The sequence below is a fragment of the Hypomesus nipponensis genome, chromosome 5, assembly GCF_054491055.1.
Source record: "Hypomesus nipponensis isolate SF chromosome 5, ASM5449105v1, whole genome shotgun sequence".
Lineage (NCBI taxonomy): Eukaryota > Metazoa > Chordata > Actinopteri > Osmeriformes > Osmeridae > Hypomesus > Hypomesus nipponensis.
In genome coordinates this window covers 11,646,449-11,670,078 of record NC_140365.1, presented here as the reverse complement: position 1 = coordinate 11,670,078, position 23,630 = coordinate 11,646,449, and the positions used below count along the sequence as shown (strand labels likewise).

The 23,630-nt window shown below is 40.4% G+C and overlaps 2 protein-coding genes across 9 annotated transcripts in view; both read left to right on the top strand.

The window, feature by feature from the left end:
• The window catches only part of clip2 (CAP-GLY domain containing linker protein 2), a 77,339-nt gene extending 65,418 nt beyond the window's left edge, over positions 1 to 11,921 (top strand). Inside the window, exons 9-18 of one of the 2 annotated variants that reach the window (XM_084698041.1) lie at positions 4,664 to 4,714; positions 5,508 to 5,891; positions 6,025 to 6,606; positions 6,691 to 6,748; positions 6,825 to 6,908; positions 7,148 to 7,304; positions 8,523 to 8,682; positions 8,985 to 9,173; positions 9,666 to 9,728; positions 10,573 to 11,921. In XM_084698041.1, coding sequence (XP_084554167.1) covers positions 4,664 to 4,714; positions 5,508 to 5,891; positions 6,025 to 6,606; positions 6,691 to 6,748; positions 6,825 to 6,908; positions 7,148 to 7,304; positions 8,523 to 8,682; positions 8,985 to 9,173; positions 9,666 to 9,728; positions 10,573 to 10,584 — 1,740 coding nt within the window. In that variant the 3' untranslated portion in view covers positions 10,585 to 11,921. The remainder of the gene's footprint in view (positions 1 to 4,663; positions 4,715 to 5,507; positions 5,892 to 6,024; positions 6,607 to 6,690; positions 6,749 to 6,824; positions 6,909 to 7,147; positions 7,305 to 8,522; positions 8,683 to 8,984; positions 9,174 to 9,665; positions 9,729 to 10,572) is intronic. The other variant, XM_084698042.1, reaches the window with a different exon arrangement.
• A 767-nt stretch (positions 11,922 to 12,688) lies between these two features.
• The window catches only part of gtf2ird1 (GTF2I repeat domain containing 1), a 31,078-nt gene continuing 20,136 nt past the window's right edge, over positions 12,689 to 23,630 (top strand). The window contains exons 1-10 of one of the 7 annotated variants that reach the window (XR_014755141.1): positions 12,689 to 12,976; positions 15,533 to 15,597; positions 17,299 to 17,428; positions 17,671 to 17,812; positions 18,053 to 18,229; positions 18,635 to 18,818; positions 19,103 to 19,422; positions 21,819 to 21,914; positions 22,703 to 22,786; positions 23,072 to 23,255. Coding sequence is in view for 6 of the 7 variants with exons in the window: in XM_084698010.1 (XP_084554136.1) it covers positions 17,303 to 17,428; positions 17,671 to 17,812; positions 18,053 to 18,229; positions 18,635 to 18,818; positions 19,103 to 19,422; positions 21,819 to 21,914; positions 22,703 to 22,786; positions 23,072 to 23,255 (1,313 nt within the window). In the remaining variant the exon portion in view is untranslated. Of the gene's footprint in view, positions 12,977 to 13,112; positions 13,259 to 15,014; positions 15,053 to 15,532; positions 15,598 to 17,279; positions 17,429 to 17,670; positions 17,813 to 18,052; positions 18,230 to 18,634; positions 18,819 to 19,102; positions 19,423 to 21,818; positions 21,915 to 22,702; positions 22,787 to 23,071; positions 23,256 to 23,630 lie in introns of those variants that run through there. The other 6 variants (XM_084698010.1, XM_084698013.1, XM_084698008.1 and 3 more) reach the window with 6 other exon arrangements.

The window sequence follows — 23,630 nt, the reverse complement described above, 5'->3', positions numbered from 1 at the left end:
GAGAGGGCGTTCCCCGTGTGCGTGTGCGTAAAAACGCAGAAGTATAAATCAGCCTTTAGCCATTCTCATCTGATCACCCTGGTTTGCAGAGGTGCACGCTCATAATAATTTCACTGAGGAGAAAGGCGGATATCGCGCGCGCCATAACACCAACAGCATAACGGTTATCCAAATAACAAAGAAGTGTACAACACTGGCGTTACAGCGTTCGTATTCACACACACACACACTTGATGCCATTTATATTTACATTCGCAACAGTAACTCAGCTGTTACAGCCACATTCTAAGGGTAGCAAGCTAGGTAACCATATAACCTACAGTAAAGCAACAAAATGATATAGCGTTAGTTAACTTATTTGTCCAAGGTTTGTAGCTTGACCAAGGAGATTTAGTAATGATCCAGAATTTAATTTCAGCAAGGCCAGCTTTGTGTTGGCTCAAGTTGAGGAAACAATAGTGGCTGAAATGTTTGGTCTCAGACATACAAAACTTGTTGAAAGTTGTGTCGGCGCATTTCCAGCGAAAATACAATTAAGATACTGGGGCCTGTTCCATAAAGGCCGCTCAAAAAAGCTAGACCTAAAGTCCTAAACCAAACTTAAATAAGTTTAATTAGTCAAGCGGGGCTAAAGCGGTTCCATAAAGGCAGCTCGCGCAATCCAACTAATTCAAGTCAGATTTAAGTAGTCAAGATAATTGCGCGTGCACCCAATTCTTTAACAGCCCGAGAGCTAAAACATGGATCATAAAATCCACGACGGCAAATGCAATGCACACGGCCACGTGACTTCTTCCAGGAGAGGCCTGTTCCATAAAGCGAGTTTACCGAATAAGCCAGACTAATGTCAGTTAGTCTGACTCATTTCTAGTTCATTCGGTTCCATAAAGCTAGCTCAACGTAGTTCGAACTCGGTTTCTATGGCAACTTGGGCTGCGACACTAGTCTGGTCCGGGTCAGACTAACTGTCGGGCTTAGCGTGACTTGGGGCTTAACCAGATGTTCCTGTAACACTGAGCCAACGGGAAAACGAAGTTTTACCACGAATATTCTAATTTTCTTATTCTCATCAGTTCAATATGTTCAACATTGATAGAAATCAACTTAATTAGCCTACAACATTTAGCTTAATGCGTTAAACAGTGATGAACAATGCTTTGATAGGCTACACACCATAGCCGTTAATGTATGGATGTTAGTTTGTGATTTCAAATGTTTAGGCATCAGGCATAGGCCTATTTCTCAATCTAAATTATCCAAGTATAATTATCATGGCAATATAATTGTTAATCGTACCCTACAATTGCAAAACAAACCTAAATCCGCCCTCCATTTCCCCGACACAAAAACCATGTTAAAAAGTTTGGCTACTGGATGTATTGATTAATAGTAGGCTATTTATTTTAAACGATGTCAAAAAAGCCAATTTAGATGAGTTTAGAGGGTGTTTTTTAATCAACGAAGTAAAGGTCTAAAAAGGTCCTCCTACGTAGCCTATCGTTCACGACGTCAATCTAGGCGTGTCATTTTACTTTGATGAACTGGTAGATAAGGAAGCTGTCATAGTACACGATTTAAAGGGAACGTTCTTTCTGGAAGAAGTCAAGTGGCCGTGTGCATTGCTTTTGCCGTGGTGGATTCTACGATCCATGTTTTACCTCTCGGGCTGCTTAAGAATAGGGTGCACGCGCAAATAGCTTGACTACTTAAATCTGACTTGAATTAGTATGACTGCGTGAGCTGAAATTGGTCTTTATGGAACCGCCTTAGCCCCGCTTGACAAATTAAACTTATTCAAGTCTGGTTTAGGCCTTTAAGTTTAACTTTTTGAGCGGCCTTTATGGAACAGGCCCCTGGCCTCTGGTTGTGCACAGGCTCGGATGAAGGAACTAAAAAAAGATTTGTGCTTGCATTTGTACATCCAAGCACCGAGCAACTGTTATGCTTAGTTTGTTTGCTCGCCATGATGTATCTCCAGGAAAACTCAGTAGCTCAGTTTCTCATGGGCGGGCAAAGCAGAGAGAGGGGAGGTAACCTTGCTCCTATCTACGTCACTAGGAGGAGATTTTCAAACTGATTTTGTCAAAGGCGGAGAAGAACACCCAGGGCTTGGTTTACACCTATCGAAAATTCTAGCCACTGGGGGACCAAAGGCAGGCTAGGGGAACTCATAATAATGTTAAATAACCTCCTAAAATGAAGTTTTCATGTCATGTGACCGTTAACTGTTAACTTGCTCTGATGACTAATAGCAGCGCAATAATATAACAAATACGCTCGTTTAAGTGGAATGTTGCAATGTTTCTTTAGAGAATACCTGAATTAGCCATTTGTTTTACTTTTTTTCATACATTCGAAGCTCAGTCGGCTCACCAAAATGTAAATGTTTAAATCCTACCAGAGCCTGTTTAAGGAGAGCCTTGCCACTCCCTATTAAGCCCCAGTGTACCGAATTTGGTTGCAGTTCCACCAGAGTTCCACTGGGGGTGATCGCGAGCGAGTGCATGTTGAATGGGAGTCTATGGAGCTAAACGGCTAAATTAGTCTCTTTTGCCTTATTGTCGTTGAGAAATCTCAGATTTGATTGTAGTTTTTGCATGTTCAACATGGATTGTAGGTCGAAAGTTGAATGAACGAGTACTTATGTCCTTTTGATTTTACAGGGTGAGTTGTTGTTGCCCAAAACACGCTAGCATTCTGCTAATGAATGCTGATTGGTTAGTGAAGGACTGATACGACCAGAGCTATTGCTTGATGGCATCCGAAGCGGAATCAGAATTTCAGAGCATTAGCAACATTAGCAACAACATTAGCAAGCCAAAACTCTTTCTAGCATGTGTATTGACAGGAAGAGCCTAACCTGTCAGCTGTGTTGTCGATGCCTTGAGAGAAAAAAGTAAGTGACCAGAGATTGCCATAAAGCAGTAGCTCTGGTCGTATGATGTGTATTATGTCAATTACATTTTCAAAAGCTTTTTAGAACAGAAAGACGACCTTAAAAAAATCTAACAGCCAGCAGTGTATATTTTTTTTGCCTCCCTTTTCGAATTCAGAATTCAAATCACTAGACAAAAAATTATATCCTGAGAAAAGTGGATTTTGAGGGGTATAGCTCCATAGACCTCCATTCATTCTGCACTCGCTCGTTAGCGCCCTCACATGGAACTTCAACCAGTTCAGAACCCGGAAGTTTTCCAAGAGTGGCAGTTCTCTATATTAGACATTCTCTGATCCTACTTTACTCGTCTTGAATATCGGGGTATACGATTGGTGGAAGATGTCTTGTATCTGAGCTCTTATTGGATGCGGACCATAGTTGTCCGGAAAACATGCCTGTGTCAATAAAGAAACAAGATGTTTGTTCCTTGAAAAATGTGCAAGAACTGGATATGCCAACACATGTTTTAAGGGTTGTAGAAAAGTTTTTAAGCGATACAGAAAAATCCAGCTCCTCCATCGCCAGGGAAATGCACGATTTTGAGCTTCGGCCCACCATCTCACTGGACGTGCTGTAATGATAGCTCAGTTCACAACGACAAAACACACAACACTTTTGTCTTATCAATGGAACCATTTGGCAACTTTTTAAAAGTAAACTTTCCATTCAGAATCTTATTGCCATCCATTTCGGCGTCTCGCGCTTGCCATCCACTCAAAACGTAACGTAAGCCTACTACCAGAGAATGTCTGCTACTACGTTAGCCGGCTTGCAAGCCCGAACAAGTGTGTGCGGTGTGCCTGTTGTTTTGTTTCCGGTCTAGCTAGATCCGGTGTGGTGTTGTAGTTTTTCTAACGTCCTAGTTGTTGCAACAGCATGTGAAAAAACGTTAAAGTTTGCTAGGCCAAAAAGAATGTTAATCTTCCGAAAAAAAAATGTACTTCGTTAAAATCGGTTTGTGTTAACGCCTTAATAACGTGTTTAATTGACAGCACTAGTAAAACAAATGTAAGAAATTATTATTATTAATCTGACAAAATATGAAATATTGCGCTCTCTCTCTCTCTCTCTCTCTCTCTCTCTCTCTCTCTCTCTCTCTTACTCTATCTCTCTTTCTCCCTAACATTCTCTAATGAATAAGGCATACAACCATGTATCTCTGCTGTCATAGCCTGAGTCACTGCTGGGCTGTAACTAGTCCAGCACTAGAGATTCCTTGGAACAATTAACTCCTATTATACACATAGGAAGCACACTGTCTGTTCTGGCTCTCAGCCTCTCTGTCTCTTTCTTCATTCTGTGTCTTGTGGACTGAGTGTCAGAGCTTTGGAGATCCCGGTTTCTGCTCATGGCTGCAGACAGTCGGCGTTGAGTCTTTTGCCTCTTATTCGTCTCACCCTTTCCACTTCATTTTGCAGATGTTTCACCAATCATATCAAGGATGGTAAAGACCAGCAGTCAGCATACATTACTATAAACATCCTAATATTCATAGAGCATTCTTGTTTCTTCAGTAGTTTAACCCGAGGATATACTTTTTATCAGCACCATTATCATCTCACCTCATGTGGTGGTGAAATGATTTTGGTACACATTATGTGGTTGGGCTTGATACACAAAATAGTTTAATTTAGCAACAAACTGAAATACGTTCTTGGTACATTTTTAAGGATAACCTGTATCTCAGAGCTTCAAAAATAGAGTGAGGTCTGCTTTCACCCACAGGGCAGACGCAGACTTGATGCAGTACCCTTGAGGTTGGGTAAGAGAAACCAGGTGAAAACATATGGAGTAGCTTTTGGTTTGCTCCACTGTCAAACGACCAAATCGAAACAGTTTGATTTAAATACATCTAAAATGTTGCTGTTGAGAAACTCAACCCTGCATAGCCAATTTTTTTCATTCTTACCAATATTTTCTCAAATCTTCTAGTACATACATAGTGCTTTCAAAATTCAGAATTTAGAATAAGGTCTGTGTTCATGTTGGTCAAATTAACATCTTTGCACTGCCTGTGTCAAGTTTGCTCTGTCAGTCACGAAATCCTACTGTTGTGACTGGGTGTCTAAACTATCAACTTCACTGTCTCTCCATAAATACCTTAGTTATGTCCAATGTTTGCTGTGGGCTTTTTTGTGTTGCCTGGCTGCTTCTAAAAGGACAATCAGAGAATGGCTTGCTCTCTTTTCGTTCTCCAGTAGACCCCATTTGTCTCATAGGTCCCCCTGCACCTGTTAAGAGCTCCGCACCCATTCACCTGCAAAGGAGATTACATCCACAACCATTAGAATCGTGTCATTCTTACTAGCCTACAAGCCCGGCTTCTATGCTTGTTTCAGACTCCTTGCCTGTTTATTTTTCCCCTCTGTTTTTCCCTCTGGGCCTGTATGAGTAGTAAACACCACAATGTATGGTGCTTGGGCGATGTCAACCCTTTTTAATAAGGGAAGTCAGCCTGTTACATTCTGTAACAGGAATTCTCATTAATCTTCAGAGGGTTGACATCACCCTTCAGATACAGGAATTAATATGTGTTTCTCTCTGTCTCTACCTGTCTCTCTCTCTGCAGCAAACCACAGTTGAGGAGAAGAGCCGTGTCGCACAGTTGGAGGACGAGCTGGCCCTGCGGCGGGCTGAGATTGAGGACCTCCAGGGGTGGCTCAGTGGTCCTGGCTCAGGGTCCCCCCGGCCTTCCGAAGACGGGGAGGCCAAGCCCCCCAGCTCCCACCCGGACACCCTGCTCCTGAGGGAGCAGCTGCTGACGGCAGGCCGCGAGCACCACAAGGAGAGAAGCGAGCTGAGGGAGAAGTTCGAGGCGGCCCTGGTGGCCGACCGGCAAGAGGTGGACAGGCTGAGGGCCACGGTGGAGAAGCAGAGCCAAGAGATCAGTGAGCTGAAGCATAGGGTACAGCAGGCCACCAAGGAGAACATAGAGATGATGGACAACTGGAAGGTAAGACAGGTGTCTCAGAAGAGACAATTGAAAACATGTTAATTATTGGATGTGAAAGGGATCCAATACAATAGTTACTGTGTTTGTTTTTGAATGATGTGTCAGAATATGAGTAATTATCTCCTTTCGGCAGGTGAAGCTGGACACCCTAGTTAAAGACCACCAGCGTTCCCTGGTTGACTTGAAGGCCTCCATAGCTAGCAACCACAGCACAGCTGAGGGCCAGCAGCAGGACCCCCAAGAGCTGCGCACCACCCTGGAGAGCCTGAAGATGGAGCATCAGCTGGAAGTGGAGAACCTGAAGGCCAAACACGAGATTGAGGCGGCGGTGACGGCCAAAGAGCGTGAGGAGCTCCGAGCTCGTTTGCAGGAAGTCAAGAACCAGCTGTGCGAAAGCAGCCGGAACTGGAAGAGCCAGGAGGAGTCCACCGGCAACCAGCATGCTCTGGAGCTGAGGGGGGCCTTTGAGAAGCTGCAGTTGGCAGAAAACAGACGGGGGGCGCTTGAGAGGCTGCAGGCAGAGCAGGAGGAAGCCAAGGACGAGCTAGGGGAGAAGTTGGAGCTGGCCCAGAAGAAGATGCATGACTACGAAGCCCTGCAGAAGGCAGAGGCTCAAAGCCGAGCCGAGGTTCACAGCCTTGAGGAGAAGATAAGGGTGACGGAGAACAGGCTACAGGCCATGCAGTCTGACTACCACACCTCCCAGAATGCGAATGTAAGAAAATAGGATGGTGATGCCATGTTGTGTTAGTCTTAGTGACATAGATGACTTACCCTGCAAATTTCTTACTCTACACAGGTGATTGAAGACAATGAGATCTCTGAAGAAAAGATGAAACTAAAACAAAACATTGAAGGTAATATATTTTTGTGTGGGATTTATGAGACATAGTTTAATGACCCTGACAAAATGTTATCTTACCTTTCTTTCAGAAACAATGGAGAAGCTGATAAAAAGAGAAAAAGAGGTCTCCACTCTCACGTCACAGGTTGATGCCCTCAAATCACAGATTACTGGTAAACAGATCACTGTTTTATACTGTAGCTGACATTTTGATAGCATGTTCACACCTGCTAGGTTTCATTTGTTTAATGCATAAATGTGGGCCACTGACAATAGATTTGCACAATTACGTGTCTCTGTGGAGAGTCCGTGGTGGGAATATATGACATTATACCATTTACAACCACAAACCAAAAGCACAGCAATAAAAGAAAAGCATCGAAAGCAAGCAAAAATCTCACTCTCTTACCAGCCTTGGAGGGTAAAGTTCGCTCAGGGGAGAAGAAGGCCGATTCCCTGGTCAAGGAAAAGATGCACCTGGAGGCGGACCTTGATTCCATGACCAAGAAGTCACATGATGCCTCAGGACAACTGGTCATCATCAGTCAGGAGCTGCTGAAGAAGGAAAGGTAAATCTGCACTCCCCCCTCACATACGACAGGCCGACACAGCCATCTCATTCACAGCACTCCTCAAGACACACTTAATCCTTACTGCCTATAACCCCTAGCCTTTCCTATCTTTCTCAGTATTTTTGTTTGATCTGTCCCAGATTGTTTTTACCTCCACAGTTTTTAACTTGTATGGGCTAATTATCTGTAAGATGTCCTTGAGTGTTCTGAAAGGCAAACTCCAATTAAAATGTATTATTATTATAAATCAGGAAGACTAAGATCAAATATGGATGTATTAAACAAACATCATATATATAATATATGTTGCAAGTCTTTGTACCTAGGGGGGGCCAGTGTTTAATAAGAGGGGCACATTAAAAAACGGAAACAAATGATATTTAAACATGAAATACTTTAATTTGCTTTACATTAAAATCATACTAAATTCTCTGGCTCTCCCTCTTCCAGCTACTCAGCTCTCTCAATACCTTGATATGTTTCTCTAACTTCTTTATTTACCCGGGCAAAAAAGGCTGCAATGTCCCTTCCTCGGTTCATGATGACTACTAGAAAAAGAAAAACTTGTAAAAAAAAAAAAAAAAGTCAGCTCGGGGGGGCCAAGGACATTTTTACATTGGCACTGGCCCCTTTAGGCCCTCGTGTAAAAACGCCCCTGTACCGACTGTCCAGCCGTGTCATCCACAGACATATAGGATGTTTATTTAGTGACAAAATTGAAGGAGCTTAAAAAAAAAAAAAAAAAAACCTTTAATGTTAAACAGTCACCATTAACTGATGTATATCTTGCTTTATTGGGATCAATCCACTTAGGTTAAAAGCAGGAACAGCATTGACAGCAATTAGCCTAATTGAACTATGGGTCAAAACACCAATTCCAAGTCACGTCTAAGAATGCTGCGTAACTGAAAAAAAAACATTATTCTTTGGGAAAGGAGTATACCTGCCGCCAAGGATATGCAGTATTGTCAGCAAAAATTTGAGGATGGGAGACAAAAATATTTAATAGGACAGTAGTAATTCTACTAGTATTTCTATATATCTAGAGACATTGAAAACAGCCTCGTAAAGCATTGTCCACATTTGTTTTAAATTGACTTGCTGAGATGTAAATAACAGAAATGACCTGATTCTGAAGCAGAAGAACCTGAACAATATTCAGAACTTTATCAACAATCAAATTCTTAACTTTTTGTACCTTTTGTGCCTGTTCAGGAGTCTGAATGAACTTAGAGTGCTCCTGCTCGACTCCCCCCGCCATTCCCCTGGCCTGGACCGGGACCTGGGCCGAGAGGTGCACAAGGCTGAGTGGAGGGTGAAGGAACAGAAGCTCCAAGACGACATCAAAACCCTTCGGGAGAAACTGCTCTTGCTGGTGAGACGAGGGGGGCTACTGGGATACGTCAATCACAGAGTTTTACATGTCTCATCTAATTGACATGTCATATGTCAATTATTTGATCTCACACACTATATTAGAAGCAAGCATGGACTTTTAAGCCTGTTTAGTGTTACAGTGTTAGTGTTACACCAATTTGATATACAATAATCCTGATGAGGTTCACTCTTTTTTGTAATCTGACCGAAAGTTTTTACACTTGTTTCTACACAATGTTATAATAAATGCTTTGTCGTGTGTGTGTGTGTGTGTGTGTGCACGTGTGAACTGTGTCTGAGGGCCGGGATAGGGCATCCCCTGACCACCGTCGTTACTCCATGCTGGACCCGTCTGCCCTGGACTCTGAGGTGACTCGTCTACGCCAGAGGCTCTTAAGCACCGAGGAGGCCCTGAGGAACGCCCTGGAACACAACCAGGAAGTGGACCAGCTGGTGCAGGCCATGCGCACACACCCAGACAAGAGCCCGGTAAAATAACGCGTCTGAGAGACGTCAAGCGCCCAATGCAAATCTTCCATTCTCAGTTGCATCTCAGGTTGTTTAGTTTACTTTCCTTTAGCCAGGGAAACAGACCAGTCTGCAAGCTCATGATTTGTTTGCTCTGGCAGATGGGTCTGGCTAACCTCCCATTCAAACAGATTTCTCTCCAGCATGAAAAGTTCCAGGCCAATCACAATCGTTTATCTGATAAGGGGTGGGATTAATACGATGACTGTACAGAAGAGTGCCCTTGAGGCCTTTGTGTAAAACAACCCAGGATTACGTTTCGTTGCTGTCATTGGTGGTATCTATCTTAATCTATCCAATTGCACCCAGAAGCATTTTGGTCTGCAACCGAAAAATGATCTGAGAGGTTCCAGGCCCAATTGTATTTGTGTATTTTACTGGTGATGGAAGGCTAACTTTCCATTGCTCATCTCCTTGCTTGACTACTTATTTGCTGCTTCCTTTGTCTCTTAGGTACATGGTGGGGCAAACTCCTCCAATGGGATTCATCAACAGGATTCCCCCTTTGCTCAAGATGTATGTATTTATCCATCATATCCATTTGTAACTTGTATAACTGCATGCTCTTATGGGTCTTCCCTTGGCACTTGTTTAGTTTTTCACAATGTATGCTTCATGTTTTGGCTGCTTGCAATGTTTGGAACTACCACGTTGTTATGATCAGTGACCTATGCTCTTTTGTAAAGCTCTCTTGGAAGTCGCTTTGGATAAAAGTGTCTGTTAAATGCATAAATGTAAATATAATATCTTTACAGCGTTTGTTGTATTTGACACTTAAATTAAGTAAGTAATTTGCCTGCAAATTAAACCTTTTTTCAGTAGCAGTAAAGTTGAGGACATCTCTTTATGCTCAGGTCTATGATCTCTTTCCTCATCCTGAGGTAAATAATAATTGCAATAGTTCAATAATAAATGTTGATATTGACATACATGATAATATACATATTATATAAACAGACATACAGTACCAGTCAAAAGTTTGGACACATTTTCAATGGAAAATGTGTCCAAACTTTTGACTGGTACAGTACATATCTGAATATATATATATATCTCGTCTCGTCTCGTCATCTGCCGCTTGTCCGGGGATCGGGTCGCGGGGGCAACGACCTAAGCAGGGAGGCCCAGGCTACCCTCTCCCCGGCCACTTCCACCACCTCTTCCTATTCCTATATATATATATATATATATATATATATATACTGAATACAAAATGTAAACTCTTGTTATGTTACTCAGTACAGGCCAAGGGTAGGGTAGGCCTTGATTGCCACTGGAAAAAATACATATTTACATATAACAGATAAAACATTTCATACAGTCTTAAAATATTTGTGATTCTATTTTATGGTTTCTCCAGGAACAACACTGATCAAGGAGAAAAGAAGACTGGGGACAAGACTTTGGGACAAGCAGAGGTCAATTTAAAGAATATGCCAGTAATGCCGTTAAGACTCAGGACTAACGCTACACTGGACTGCTCTTGATGAACTTTTCTGTTTACAGTTACTACCAAAACAATGACTCTATCTCAACAAGGAAAATCAATGTGTTGCAAAAAAAAGTCTTATCAATCTTAAAAACAGCTCAAGGTACTCTAAAATGGTGGATGTGGAGGTGAATAATTACATTGGACTATTGATACTAGTATACTCTGCATACTACCTCCAATAATGGCATTGGACATGAAAGAATGGTAGTTTATCAGAAAGTTTGATTGCGTCCTTGAGGAATTCTTATAAGATTAATTAATTTTAATTCAGAGGATTTTAAGAAAGGAAGGATTTGGCCTTAGTAGACACTTTTTGGTTTTATTTATTACCCATGCTGCTTTTAATCCTCCTTTTAGATCAATAGATTTGGCCAGTGTCATTCAGAACAACTCGCTATGCTACTCAACATTGATAGACTATTGCTTCTTTGCTAGCAAACATGTGACTGCTACACTCAATTCAGACTGAAATTGTGTGTATATGAATAAAACTGTGTTATTCTGGACCTGTGCAAACTGTATGTAAAGGTGTATTCGGAGATCAGTCAAACTGGTGCCACTCCACCTAAAGTTAATGAGAGACTAATTTGGCCCAGGTTTTCCATTGATACCACCAAGGTATTATTAAAACATGTTTAAAGCATCATTTCCAGTGTTACTTGTATGTGCATTAGATACATGCCTGTAATAAATTACATCGGACATGAGTTATACTGTACCAAAAACATATGACTTGATGTTTTAGCTTGGCCTTTAGTTCATATTAGGAACTTGAGGGCTTTCAGCAAAACCCATACAATTACTATGTTCCTTCTCTTTCCCTTCCTCTGTTGGACAATATCTGGACAACATTTGCAAATCCCTGACACATCCTTAATATACACAGAATTTACATGTTCAGTCTTCCAAATTATATATAGTCTCCATTGAAAAGCCAATATACAGGTCACAATTGCAGCCCATTACTGTATTAAATGGGCTATTGATGATATTTGGTCTGTGGGAGAAACATTGTGTGTGAGTAATGTGGAATGTAAGTCTTGGGAATTACATTTAATGGGCCAAAAGTAGGGCTGGCCCCGAGTCAACAAAGCTATAGCTACATAATTGTCATTGGATACTGTATATTGCCTTTTTCAGATAGAGAACACTTCTTACCCCTGATTGCTGTAATGATTTCTGAGATGTAGTCATTAAATATTAACAACACAGGAGAATTGTCCTTTCTTTCATTAGAAAATGTCATTTATGTGATGCTGTGATTATCCTGTGCCATTTTACATATTCATAGGTCACAACACAGGCTTATTCACCTGGACTGTGCATGCAAAATTGCAGATACAGGTACTAGGAAAGAAGGGTAATAAAACAGTTGCTTGAACAGTATTTCTGTTAAATGCAGCAGATTGTAAAATACTGATCTCCAACACTAGGGGCCCCTGATTTACGCTCTTCATTGTCACCAAGTATAAAACGGGTTACCAGGATCACATGCAAAAAGACATGTCATTACAGTTGTGACTCCGGCCCAAGTGGTTGACTAAAATTAGTTCACAATTGAAGTCAACTTAATATTATAGAGGTCATCCATTGTAAACATAGACATATAAGTGTTCGTTTTCCATAAGCCTTCTACGTGAATCTGTTTCCAAAGTAGGATCGAGCCACAGCTGAATAAGAACCAAAACATTGCAAATTAGCCTATTTCAATTAACAAACTTTATTTTGAACGTTAATTCAAACACATATGTTTGTACTTAAGTGAGCATATATATATATATATTTCAGTGCCATATATTGTCAGCAATATATGCTCACTGAGGTATATTTGTTTAAATTATAGATTTATCTTAATATTATTAAATATCGGGTTTGTTTTGTAGCATCACGTCCTCTGGGCAAATTTTCACCATCGTTTTCCCAGAGGTTCCTTAATCTTATATGTAAATTACAGCCAATAGATGCTGTTGTTGAGTTGGGCTGGGATTAGCGGAGGCGAATGAGTTTCAATTTTACTGGATTACAGAACAAAGAGAGGGGAAAGGGGACACACTCCAGTGTTAAGGAAAAGAGAAAGAAACGAGGAAAATATACAAATAATCTCGGCAATAACCTTTTGCAAGCGATATTGGTAAAGTAATGTTCCAGATTACAATGTTTCGGGTTGACGATACTATATTTTGTTAGATGGGAATTCTGTTGCAATTGGATTAAACGGGGAATAAACCTATTCCGGGATTGACATCAAAAAGAAATCGTAACGTTTATTTTGGTAAGGACAACCATATGCTGTTGTTGCATTTAAGAACATCGGTATAGAGAATGTGTTTTTTGAGAACACGTGACTTTTTATGGTCGTACAAATGTGAAATTACAGATTATAATTCTGGGGGAGGAGATGATCCAGTTGCTAGCTAACGTCGCTAGCTAGCTAGTTAGGATAGCTGTTGTTAGCTATAAGATAACATTATCCTCATATGAATCGTCGTACTATTATATTACCCTTTTGTTGTTGTGACATACGACCTTGCAATACTTTTGAATGCAATAATTGGTGGGTTCGAGCTCGATAGCTGATAGCTAGTAATATGTTTAGCTCCGTAATTTTTACAGCCAACCAACCCAACGTTAGCAAGCCATGTAACGTTAGCTAGCACCCTGGGGCAAGGGACACTTATTAGAGACTAGCGGGTGTCTTGTGTCAAACGTTAGACTAGTTATCTATGGTAGACTACAATTCATTTGAAAATTTCAAGCTGCTATGCTTCTAATATAGGTAGCTAGCTAATGTTACTGAACTACTTATATACGGTTTGCTAACTAGTAGCACGATAGAAACCTAATTTTGAAGGTTAGTTAGCCAACGCTGGGGAGACCGAAACGTCTAGGAGTTGGTCAATGTTAACGATTGATTGCCCTAGCTAGCTACTAACAGGTAACAATTCTATTTCCTGACCCAGATGTCTCAAGTTGTGACAAATGCTTGTTAGGACTGCTCTAAATTAGCGAAAAAACATAAAGTAGCTAGTTGCATTCAACAGCTGCTGAACATTCGGAAGGTTAGGTAACCAGTTATCAAAATAACATTAGACTGACGGTGCCTGACGGTGTGATTATAACATTTTGTCTGTGAGACAACTGGCATATAAAATATTATGCCCATGATGCTGGATTTCTCAAAACAGAAGTATACATCTTTGTATTTGAAACGAATTAGGATGTAGGTTAATGACTGTGTTTAAAGGTGCCTGTGCAATGTAAAACACATATAGTTAGTCAGACCTCTGCATTCGGATTCATGATTTGAGTTAATGACCATTGATTATTAACTGATGGAGCATTCTGAACAGACACGTTTTTCTTTGAGCATACAGACATTTTTTGCTCAACTACTCACTCAAACTTTCCAGTATCTTTCATTGCCATTACCTCCACAAATATATTTCACCATGCTGCTTTTGTAAAGCCCTAGTTATGTCAAATTGCGTGTAGTGTCTATAGAACAATTGTGAAAATTGACCACAAGAAGGTAATTTCTCATATCCAGTCTACTTCCAAAATGCAGGCCTGGTGGTGTACCGCTGAAGTACTGCATATCAAGGTTTATAAGCAATTATAAGTCTAATGATTTAGATACATTTGTGTTCTTCAAAAGAACTATGACCGGAATCACTCTGTAAAGAGTATTAGCAACGTATTGTGTATCAATGACCCTGAGAGCCTCAAGCCTCTTAGTGACAAATCAGCTCAGAAATCCATGATACCCCCTTTGGTAAAGTTGTAATATATCTAAATACCACTTGGACAATCTTTTAACAAGTTCAGATCAGCATTGGTCTCTAGCCTGGCGAATGTTTGTGCAGCAAGCAGGCAAATATAAGCGTTTCCTTGGAAAATCAAATGGGTTAGGAAGCCGTTAGTTGGAGAATTTGAGCATATCAGCCAGAGGAACTTTTTATCATTCAAGATCAGGGTGCACTCACATTCCAGGAAGTGTTTCTGATTGTTTGCTAGTTATCATCATTATGGTCAGCACAGTGCGCGATATTAAAGCCTCCTGGTGTTTGCTATTAAGATGAGAAGGAATCTATTCATAGTCTGCTTGAGATCATTTTCTTTTGAAGATAAAAAACAGTCAACCCTTGATAAATAGCAGAACCTACCCACATGACAGCAAGCCTTTTATGACCGATAACTGAAGGCCTACATCTTTGAGGTGCTATCTCAGAAATGGTCTAAAACCATGACCCAGACTCAATCATTTTCAGTTTTTTAATGGAGAATAGTGGAAACCCCCCATAAACTACTCCCTATACTGATGAAGTCAAAAGCTGAAGCCTTTCCAATTGTAAGTTGTAGTTTGTAATTTGATAGGACTGCTGGAACAAAAGTATCACAACATAGACCATAGTCCCAAGTTTAAAGATGCTGTAAAGCACAACTGAAAATTACTTTGAAGTACATCACACCACAGAAGAGGGGGGGGGGGGGCAATTTCGCCTGAAGGAGCTGGAGCTCCGCCCCCTCAAATCTATTGAATTTAGCAACAGCAACAATTAGTTAAATCAATTGCAGATATCAGAACAGACCTACCTGCAGTCTCTGAGTGTTTTATGTGTTAATTACTTTGTCTTTGCATCGTACCAGCTGAGTAACAGAATGCTGGTCAGGGTTTTCTGCAGGACTTTGCAGCTAAGGGGGCCTTTTATGATTGATAACTAAGCAACATCTTTTTCAAAAAAACTTTTATAGCGATATCTGCCATTACTTTGTCCTGTTTTCTCCCTTTCATTACAAACTGACCAACACCAGTCTCCCTTCTCTGCAGAACGCGGGAAACCCTGAGATAGGTTGGGTTTTGCCCCACCTATACAAAACCTGAGCTGAAAACGGGTGAGAAACTGTTCAATGGTCTAACTCCACATTTCAGTGCGACAACATTTTTGAGCTTTGTACATACTTTAATCAACTCATTTCACACGTATATAATGTACTGAGAAGCAAATCATGGAATTTGCTTTACAGCATCTTTAAAGTTACTTGGACACATCATATTTTTCTATTTTACATGAATGTGAAGTTGTAGTGTTGACAATAAAGGCCTTGTTTAGCCTAGGCCTAGATTACACCAGAATTCTTGCCTACATAGATGTTCACTGTCTAGTTTCTGTGTCATGACATTTGAGTTTATGACAGTGTAATACACTTAAGCCCAAACGGTCACTCCCAACAAAGGTCTTTTGTGTTTGGCCAGGGCTGTCTTTAGCAGAAATCATAATGACACTGCCCTGCCTGTCTCATTTTTCCCTGCTGCACTTTGCCTTAAAGATATGGGAGAAAGAGGCCATCTATTTCAAGGCTATAATAGTTTTGGAGGGGGCTTATGTTTGCTGTGGACTCCAGGGAGGCATATTCAGACATGAAATATATTCTCTCGCTCTCTATCTCTATCTCTCTCTCTCTATCAAATGTTGAGTCTGTGGTTTGGGCTGCCCTAAGGCTGGGATAATGGCTCCCAGTGTCTGGAGAGATTAAAGGCCAGAACTGCATTGTTCAAATGCCTCGAGATTAGTTTCCAAGGAGACGAATTGCAGTTGCCATGAGAACGCAAGGCTTGGAATTAGGATTGCAATTTTTTATGCCCCTTTCTTTTTCCGCTCCCCTCTTGTTTATCCTTGCTATCTCTCTTTCTCTGTCAGGCTAAGCCAAATACTGCTCTGTTCATTCTTCTTAGTTCACATGTCTGTCATGTCAATGTCATCTTTCAGAGAAATTGAAGAAAAACTCCTACATGGCTGTCTTTGTGCCAAATTACATTAAACTTGAATGGTGGATCCGGGGAGGGAAATATGATTTGAGGCAATTTTTAAGCCAATTTTCTCCACATGTATTTTTGTGGGCGACCTCTACAGGCCCATGCCCTGCACACCTTTTAAGGAAAGCAAATGAAGGATGAAGGGATTCGAAATATAATCTGAGCCAACTTTAATTGGCTGACAAAGGCTTCTCGTAATGAGCTACTTTCACATGTGTGTGACGGATTTGGGTATTAGCATATAACATGGAGGGTATTACTGGCACCCTTAAAGCCTCTTAATGAAAAAAAACCTCCCCGTCTGTCCCTCTTTACCCCTCCTGCGCCATTCGGTTGTATCCGCTTTTTTAAAAGTTAGCCTAACCCCTCCTCAAAGTCAAACTTGCCTATTGGCTTCTTTCCTATCAAGTGACATTATCTCATTTGTTTATTCTCTGCAAAATCCATTGAAATATTATTTTGGTCTTCTGGCGGTTAGAGATATGCCAATGGTTAAGTGCTGTGGAACTTTGAAAGGATTTGTTACGTTTATCCCCCTCCTGATTATCACACCTATTTTTAAGAATAGGACTAAATCCTTTGTCCTTTGAGCTTATTGGCTCATAATGACTTCGATCTTGTATCCACAGCTTCACAGGGGGAATTGTACCTAATAACATTTGATTTATCAAAGAATGATATCTGAGTTTAGCCATCAATGTAGTGAAGCATTATTAATATTTATACTACTACTACTACTGCTTTTTTATGATTTCATTAGTCATTCTGGTGTTTTGTAGAACCATGGCCCAGATGAGGAAGTCAGGAGGGGATGGGATCAGGTCCAATTCTCGGACAGAACTGCGGGTCCCGCAGGTGTCTGCCAGACAGGAGATCCTAACCAGTCTGGTTTCTGCCCTGGACTCTGTGGTACGTACCAATTAATTAATTAGATCTTTTGGGAACATATTATCAAACAGATGTTGTACAACAGATGTTCTCCCAGAACATGTGTTGGAACAATAAATCTCTTTAAAAGGCATTTTTTGTTAATCACATGCATTCTGGCAAATGCAAATATCGTGGACAACCAACTTCGAAGATTCGGTAAATCTTCCTCCAATTTTGGTCCACTTTATGCGCCTGTCATAGTGTGTCTTTGTGTTTTTCAGTGCATAGCCATGTCAAAGCTCAACGCTGAGGTAGCGTGCGTTACTGTGCACGAGGACAGCGTTATCGCCGTGGGAACCGAGAAGGGAAGGGTCTTCCTTAATTCGCGGCGGGAAATACAAACAGATTTCCACAAGTTTTGCCGTGAGTTAACTCTCCCCTGTGTGTGGTGCAGAATTGTCTGTTGCTTGTCGAGTCTAACAACTTATACTTTCCCCACACATGTTAAGACTTGACTCCTATTCCTTGACAGGAATAGACTCCTTCTTCCCTGTTAGACTAGACATGCTTTACTTAATTGAGTTATGGATTACACAAAATAATTTAAGAGGCCCATAATTCTTATAAGACTATATAGCCAGTGTGCTTGCTCAACTTTTTCAGGGGTGCCATGTCTACAAACACTGACCTCAGTCAATTCCCATGCCAAAGTCCAGGAGGGTGAAAGCAGCAAGATTGCCAATGAGGCCAGCCATGGGAAGCAGAGAGCCTGTACAGACACCCACTCCAACATCTTCGTCCTGAGAAAGATGGTGGAGGAAGTCTTTAGTGTGCTTTACAGTAAGGGCTTTTACAGAAGACAATAGCTTACCCCCAAAAAACTCACTCCATCTCACCTCCAGGCATTTCCTAATGGGTTTCCAAACTGTGTGAATGAAAGGCAGGCATGGTTTTTATTCACACATAAAAAGCAGACTTGGCAGGTAGCCAGCTCGTGTTAGTGTAGTTCTCTAGCTAGCTGTTGCTTTGAGCAACGGTGAAAGATAACATGTTAAACCAACACTGCTTGGTAAATGTATATCATTATGATAGTTTGGTACTGCTTTGGAAACACTGTTGGATTTTTTAAATTCACACATTCTCGTCAGAAGACCATTATCCTAAGGGTACTTAATAGAACATTCAAACTTTGTAAAAATCCTCCTCAAGTCCATATTTAGTCAGCCATTTTTGGTTGAATTTCAGGTGAGGCTGTAGGGAAGAGCAGCCTGGTTCCTGTGCCTTATGACTGGATCCTGAAGGAGCCCAGCCCTGTAATCATCCACGGCCTGCCTGAGGGGATCGCCCTGAGGAAACCGTCTGAATATGACACTAAGACCTTAATGAAGATTCTGGAACAGAGCAACCGCATCCACTTCACCATCAAAAGGTGATTCTATGGTCTGAGTAGAGTGTTCGGACCTAATACAAAACAAGCATTTAATCTGTGTACAGTCTTGTGAAAACAAGAAGTGTTATTTGAGTTTGGCCTTGCTATTTATATGTTCTTCTTTTTACATCTGTAAAAGCACGGGGGTTATGGAGAGAGTTCAGTAGAGTGGGAAGCTAATGGCACTAATTATATTTGTTCATTAAGTTAACTAGATGGCTTGCTTCTGCAATTAGTCAGTTAGTGTGCATTCATCTTATTTTCTTTTCCAACACTTTTCAAAGATCAATGGAGGAGCCCTCCCGTGAGTCCAAGTTAAATGCTGACATAAACCTCAACCCCTCCTCTGGCACCAAGAGCCTACCCAACCATGCCCCCGCCAAGGCCGCCACCGTCTCCTCCGCCCATGAAGTGACATCATCGGCCTCCAGCAGCTCCATGCTGTCAAGCTTTCTGTATGGGATGCCCATGTCTTCCCAGCCGCATCCAGATGGGAAACTGGACCTCAAGCCCATGTCTCTCCTCAACCTGGGAAAAGACCGCCTGGGGGCCTGGGTGGCGGGGGCTGAGAAAGCAGCATCCTCCAAGGATGGCGCTGACAACAGTAAGAGATAGCATGTTGATCTGAGGAAAGCTTGGGGTTTCAGTATAATCCCTTACGGAAGGAAAATATATTGGAAAATATCATGTGATACATTAGGAAATATATGTCCATATATGGGATTTAATATTTATATTGTACGGAAATACATGGGATAATATATTGATGATAAATATATTACTAATATATTATAAACTATAATAAATATTCATGTAATATATTGCAGAATACAGCAATGATTGCCGTTTTTCATATATTGCAACATATTCAACATGAATATATAATATATGTTTTATACATCCCCAAATATATGCAATTTTATGTCTATAAATAACACCATAATGTATTCCGATTTATATGGGAAAATGCATTGTTAATATATGTAAAGATATAGTGTCACATGTATGTTTGATATATGGTAGAATATATTTGAATTATATGTAAAAAATATAGCTGCAAGCAGCAATGGCGAGTTCCTCCTTCAAAATGGCAAAATATTGTAAAATTGACATAATAGATAGTTACACCGGGATTATCCAGAAAACTAGAAACTGTTTTGTCCAAAAAAATTAAAAAATGCCCACGTCTGGAGTTGAACCTGGAACCCTTCGTTTACCAGCACAATCTCTCACTCAGTTGAGCCATTCCAAGATATACACTTTGCAGTGTTCAGTTACTGAATAATAAAATAAGACGTTTCTCCTATGGCAATCATAGTCACATTTGGTCCAAGCTCAAACGGCTCTAATTCAGTCATATTTACACATATTAAGGTGAAACTTTGCAGGGTACTTTAGGGGGGAAGTCACCTTAAAGCCCATTCCTGACGGGGGAATCCTAATTATATGGAAAGATATACATGAAATAAATGTACAGATATGAGTTCAATATATTGTAGAATATATTTTAAATATAGGTAAAATTATATGGAAAAATATTTGAAATATATACTGACAATGATCGCTTCCAGCAAACTTCTTTTGAATTAGCCATTTCCCCTGGCCTGGCTGCCAGCCCAACTTCTCCCCGCCCACAAAAAAATTTGGTCGGGAAGTTGGGTCTAGACTCTAGAGGGTCTCGTATTGGGACAACTACATAAAACCAGGATCTTGGCGGACCAATGAAATTGCCAGAGCGGGCTTTATATGATGATGGACAGATGATCAACAGTAACGTAATCAACAACGTCACGAAAGAGCCCTTGGGTTGAATTCGTTTTCAACAAACAACATATTACGTTGCTCTGATTGGTTGTAGGTCTATCCAATTGAGCGTAGAGGCATTTGTTTTACGAGTTCGGTTGAAACACGCCCCGTAGTCACAGCCCAACGGAGAGTTTTCAGACTCATATTCTGACTAGAATTATGAGTATGACAACGTCAGGCTACATTTCCCCCTAAATAAATGTCAATCTTAACAGTATTTACGTTTTTGGGGGCACATTTTCAGTTAGCAGGTGGTATTGTTTGAATCTCAATTCCATTTGAAATACTGCCGTTGACAACCTTATTAGAATACCTTCTAGATGGCTGAGCGGTTAGGGAATCAGGCTATTTATCAGAAGGTTGCCGGTTCGATTCCCGGAAGCCCTAAAATGAAGCTGTGTCCTTGGGGAAGGCAATTTGCCCTACTTGCCTCGGGGTATGTCTCTGTACTTACTGTAACTTACTGTAAGTCACTCTGGATAATATTGTCTGCTAAATGACTAAATGTAAATATCACCATAAATGTCTGTACATTGAATAGGCATGTTCTCATATATGTACACATGCATTGTACAATATATCTTTCCATATAATTTTACATATATTTAGAATATATTCTACCATATATGAAGTATACATGTGACACTATATCTTTACATATATTACACATACATTTTCCCATATAAAGCGGCATACATTATGGTGGTTATTTATGAATACATAATTGCATATATTTTGGGATATATAACCACATATATTATATATTAATGTTCTGCATATTGAAATATATGGAAAACGGCAATCATTGCTGTATTCTGCAATATATTGCAATACATTACATGAATATATATTATAGTTTATAATATATTAGTAATATATTTATCATCAATATAATATTATATATTATATTATATTATTTCCATATATAATATATTGGTCAATGTAATGGAAAATAATATATACAAATATATTAAAATGTATTTCAAATCATATATTGGTAAATATATTATCTTTCTGTAAGGGATGTCCACAGATGCATTTTCAGGTCTTAATGTGGAAGTAAAATATGTTTGCAGTAGAATACACATGAGTAAGGCATCACCATAAAAAACAAGACAAACAATAAATACCATTACTGTTACATGTCACTTATCTACCACTGTTCATGTTCCATGTCCGGTATTGTGTTCCCAGGTGAGAGGATAGGACTGGCAGGGGAGTTGGGCCAGAGCCCCCCCAGTATCCATGTCTCCAAGAGGCTCCTGTTCTCCATTGTGCACGAGAAATCAGGTAAGGTAGGCCCCCAGCACATAACCTAGACCATAAGGGTGAAGGGCATGATCTCAAGGGTTTTATATTCAGATACCCTCTAGCTGTTTCTATGGCATCTAATGAGCAACACTAGGTTGAATATATAATATATAGATCCTAGGGACAACATAGGATACTTTTATGTAGGGCAGGAAAGGGGGGTAGCAATATATTAATGTATGTTAAATGACTAGTGGAGTTTCAATCCAAATCACACTGCGGAATAAAGCAAAGTAACAGTTCATCCTATTTTTGTATATTTCCCTTATGACTGTATATGGATATACCTTATTTTTCATTTGTCTAGCAACATTTGTCTGTGCTTGAAGGATTTTGAAACTATTGCCTGTTAAAGGTAAAGATGTCTCGGTAATTAGTGCCCGATTCGGCAGACAGACTGAGTCTGTCAGATGAGGCAATTAGCCAGGACACCTAGGTTTATCACGTCTGGTCTCTGTGAAGGAACACTGTGAGATCTTCAAACACTGCTGTGAGTCAAGACCCTACTTAACTAGCATATATCTCCCTTTTCTGGACAACTGACTGGGACTGTGTTGAGTAGTGTTTGGAAATGTCAAATGGTATACAATTTACCAAGCCTCCTATTCATATTATGAGGCATGTACAGCAATGTAAACCAGTTTCCCAGGCTTACAACCAATAACAATCCTAACAAGGCCTTCATTGCAGTAGATTCAACATTTTAGACCTGGGGTTATTTTGTTTGTCACATGATCATCTTCTGATCTCTTCTGTCTTATTGACAGAAAAATGGGACTCCTTCATCCGAGAGACAGAGGATATCAACACACTGAGAGAATGTGTCCAGATTCTGTTTAACAGTCGTTACGGTAAAGATATTCCTAATAGTAGTCAAGATATGAGTGAGATGATCAGCAGGAACACTTTACATTAAGCTTACATAAGGACATACGGAAAAATATTATTTTAACATATTTGTTATATTATTAAATACAAAAAAGTTTATATTTATCAACATAGCAGTTTTCATGTAACTACATTGTTGTTATAGGTATTACTAGATTACATAGTGGATGTTAATATTGATGTTGTTATAGTTTATTGATGCACATAGATACATGTCTTTAAATTCTTTGGATCCTCTTCTACTCCAGCTGAGGCCCTGGGCTTGGACCACATGGTCCCAGTGCCCTACCGTAAGATCGCCTGCGATCCTGAGGCAGTGGAGATCATTGGGATCCCTGACCTGATCCCCTTCAAGAGGCCCTGCACTTACGGTGTTCCCAAACTCAAACGGATCCTGGAGGAGCGTCATGGAGTCCGCTTTGTTGTCAAAAGGTAAACAGTGAATCAAGTCTTGGATTACACTGAAGGATATATGGCCTTTAGGACAATTTGCTGTACTGCAGGGGACTAGAGTTGCAGTTGAACAAAACTTTGTTAGCATGTTTTGGATTTGTCTGTGTGACCACAGATACTCTATATAAAATAAAAAGTGCAAGATGTAGTTCCTAACAGCAGTGTTTCCCACAGATTAGAAAGCTATGTGTGGCGGGGGGGGGGGGGGGGGGTGTAAGTAGCTAGCTAGCTCCTGAGACTTCTAACCAAAATAACGAAAGGGAACCTTTGATTAACACATGTTCGTAGGTACCTAGCGAAAAGTAGCCTCAACTTTCATAGACCTTTAGCTACGGCACTAAAGCTGAAGGCTCG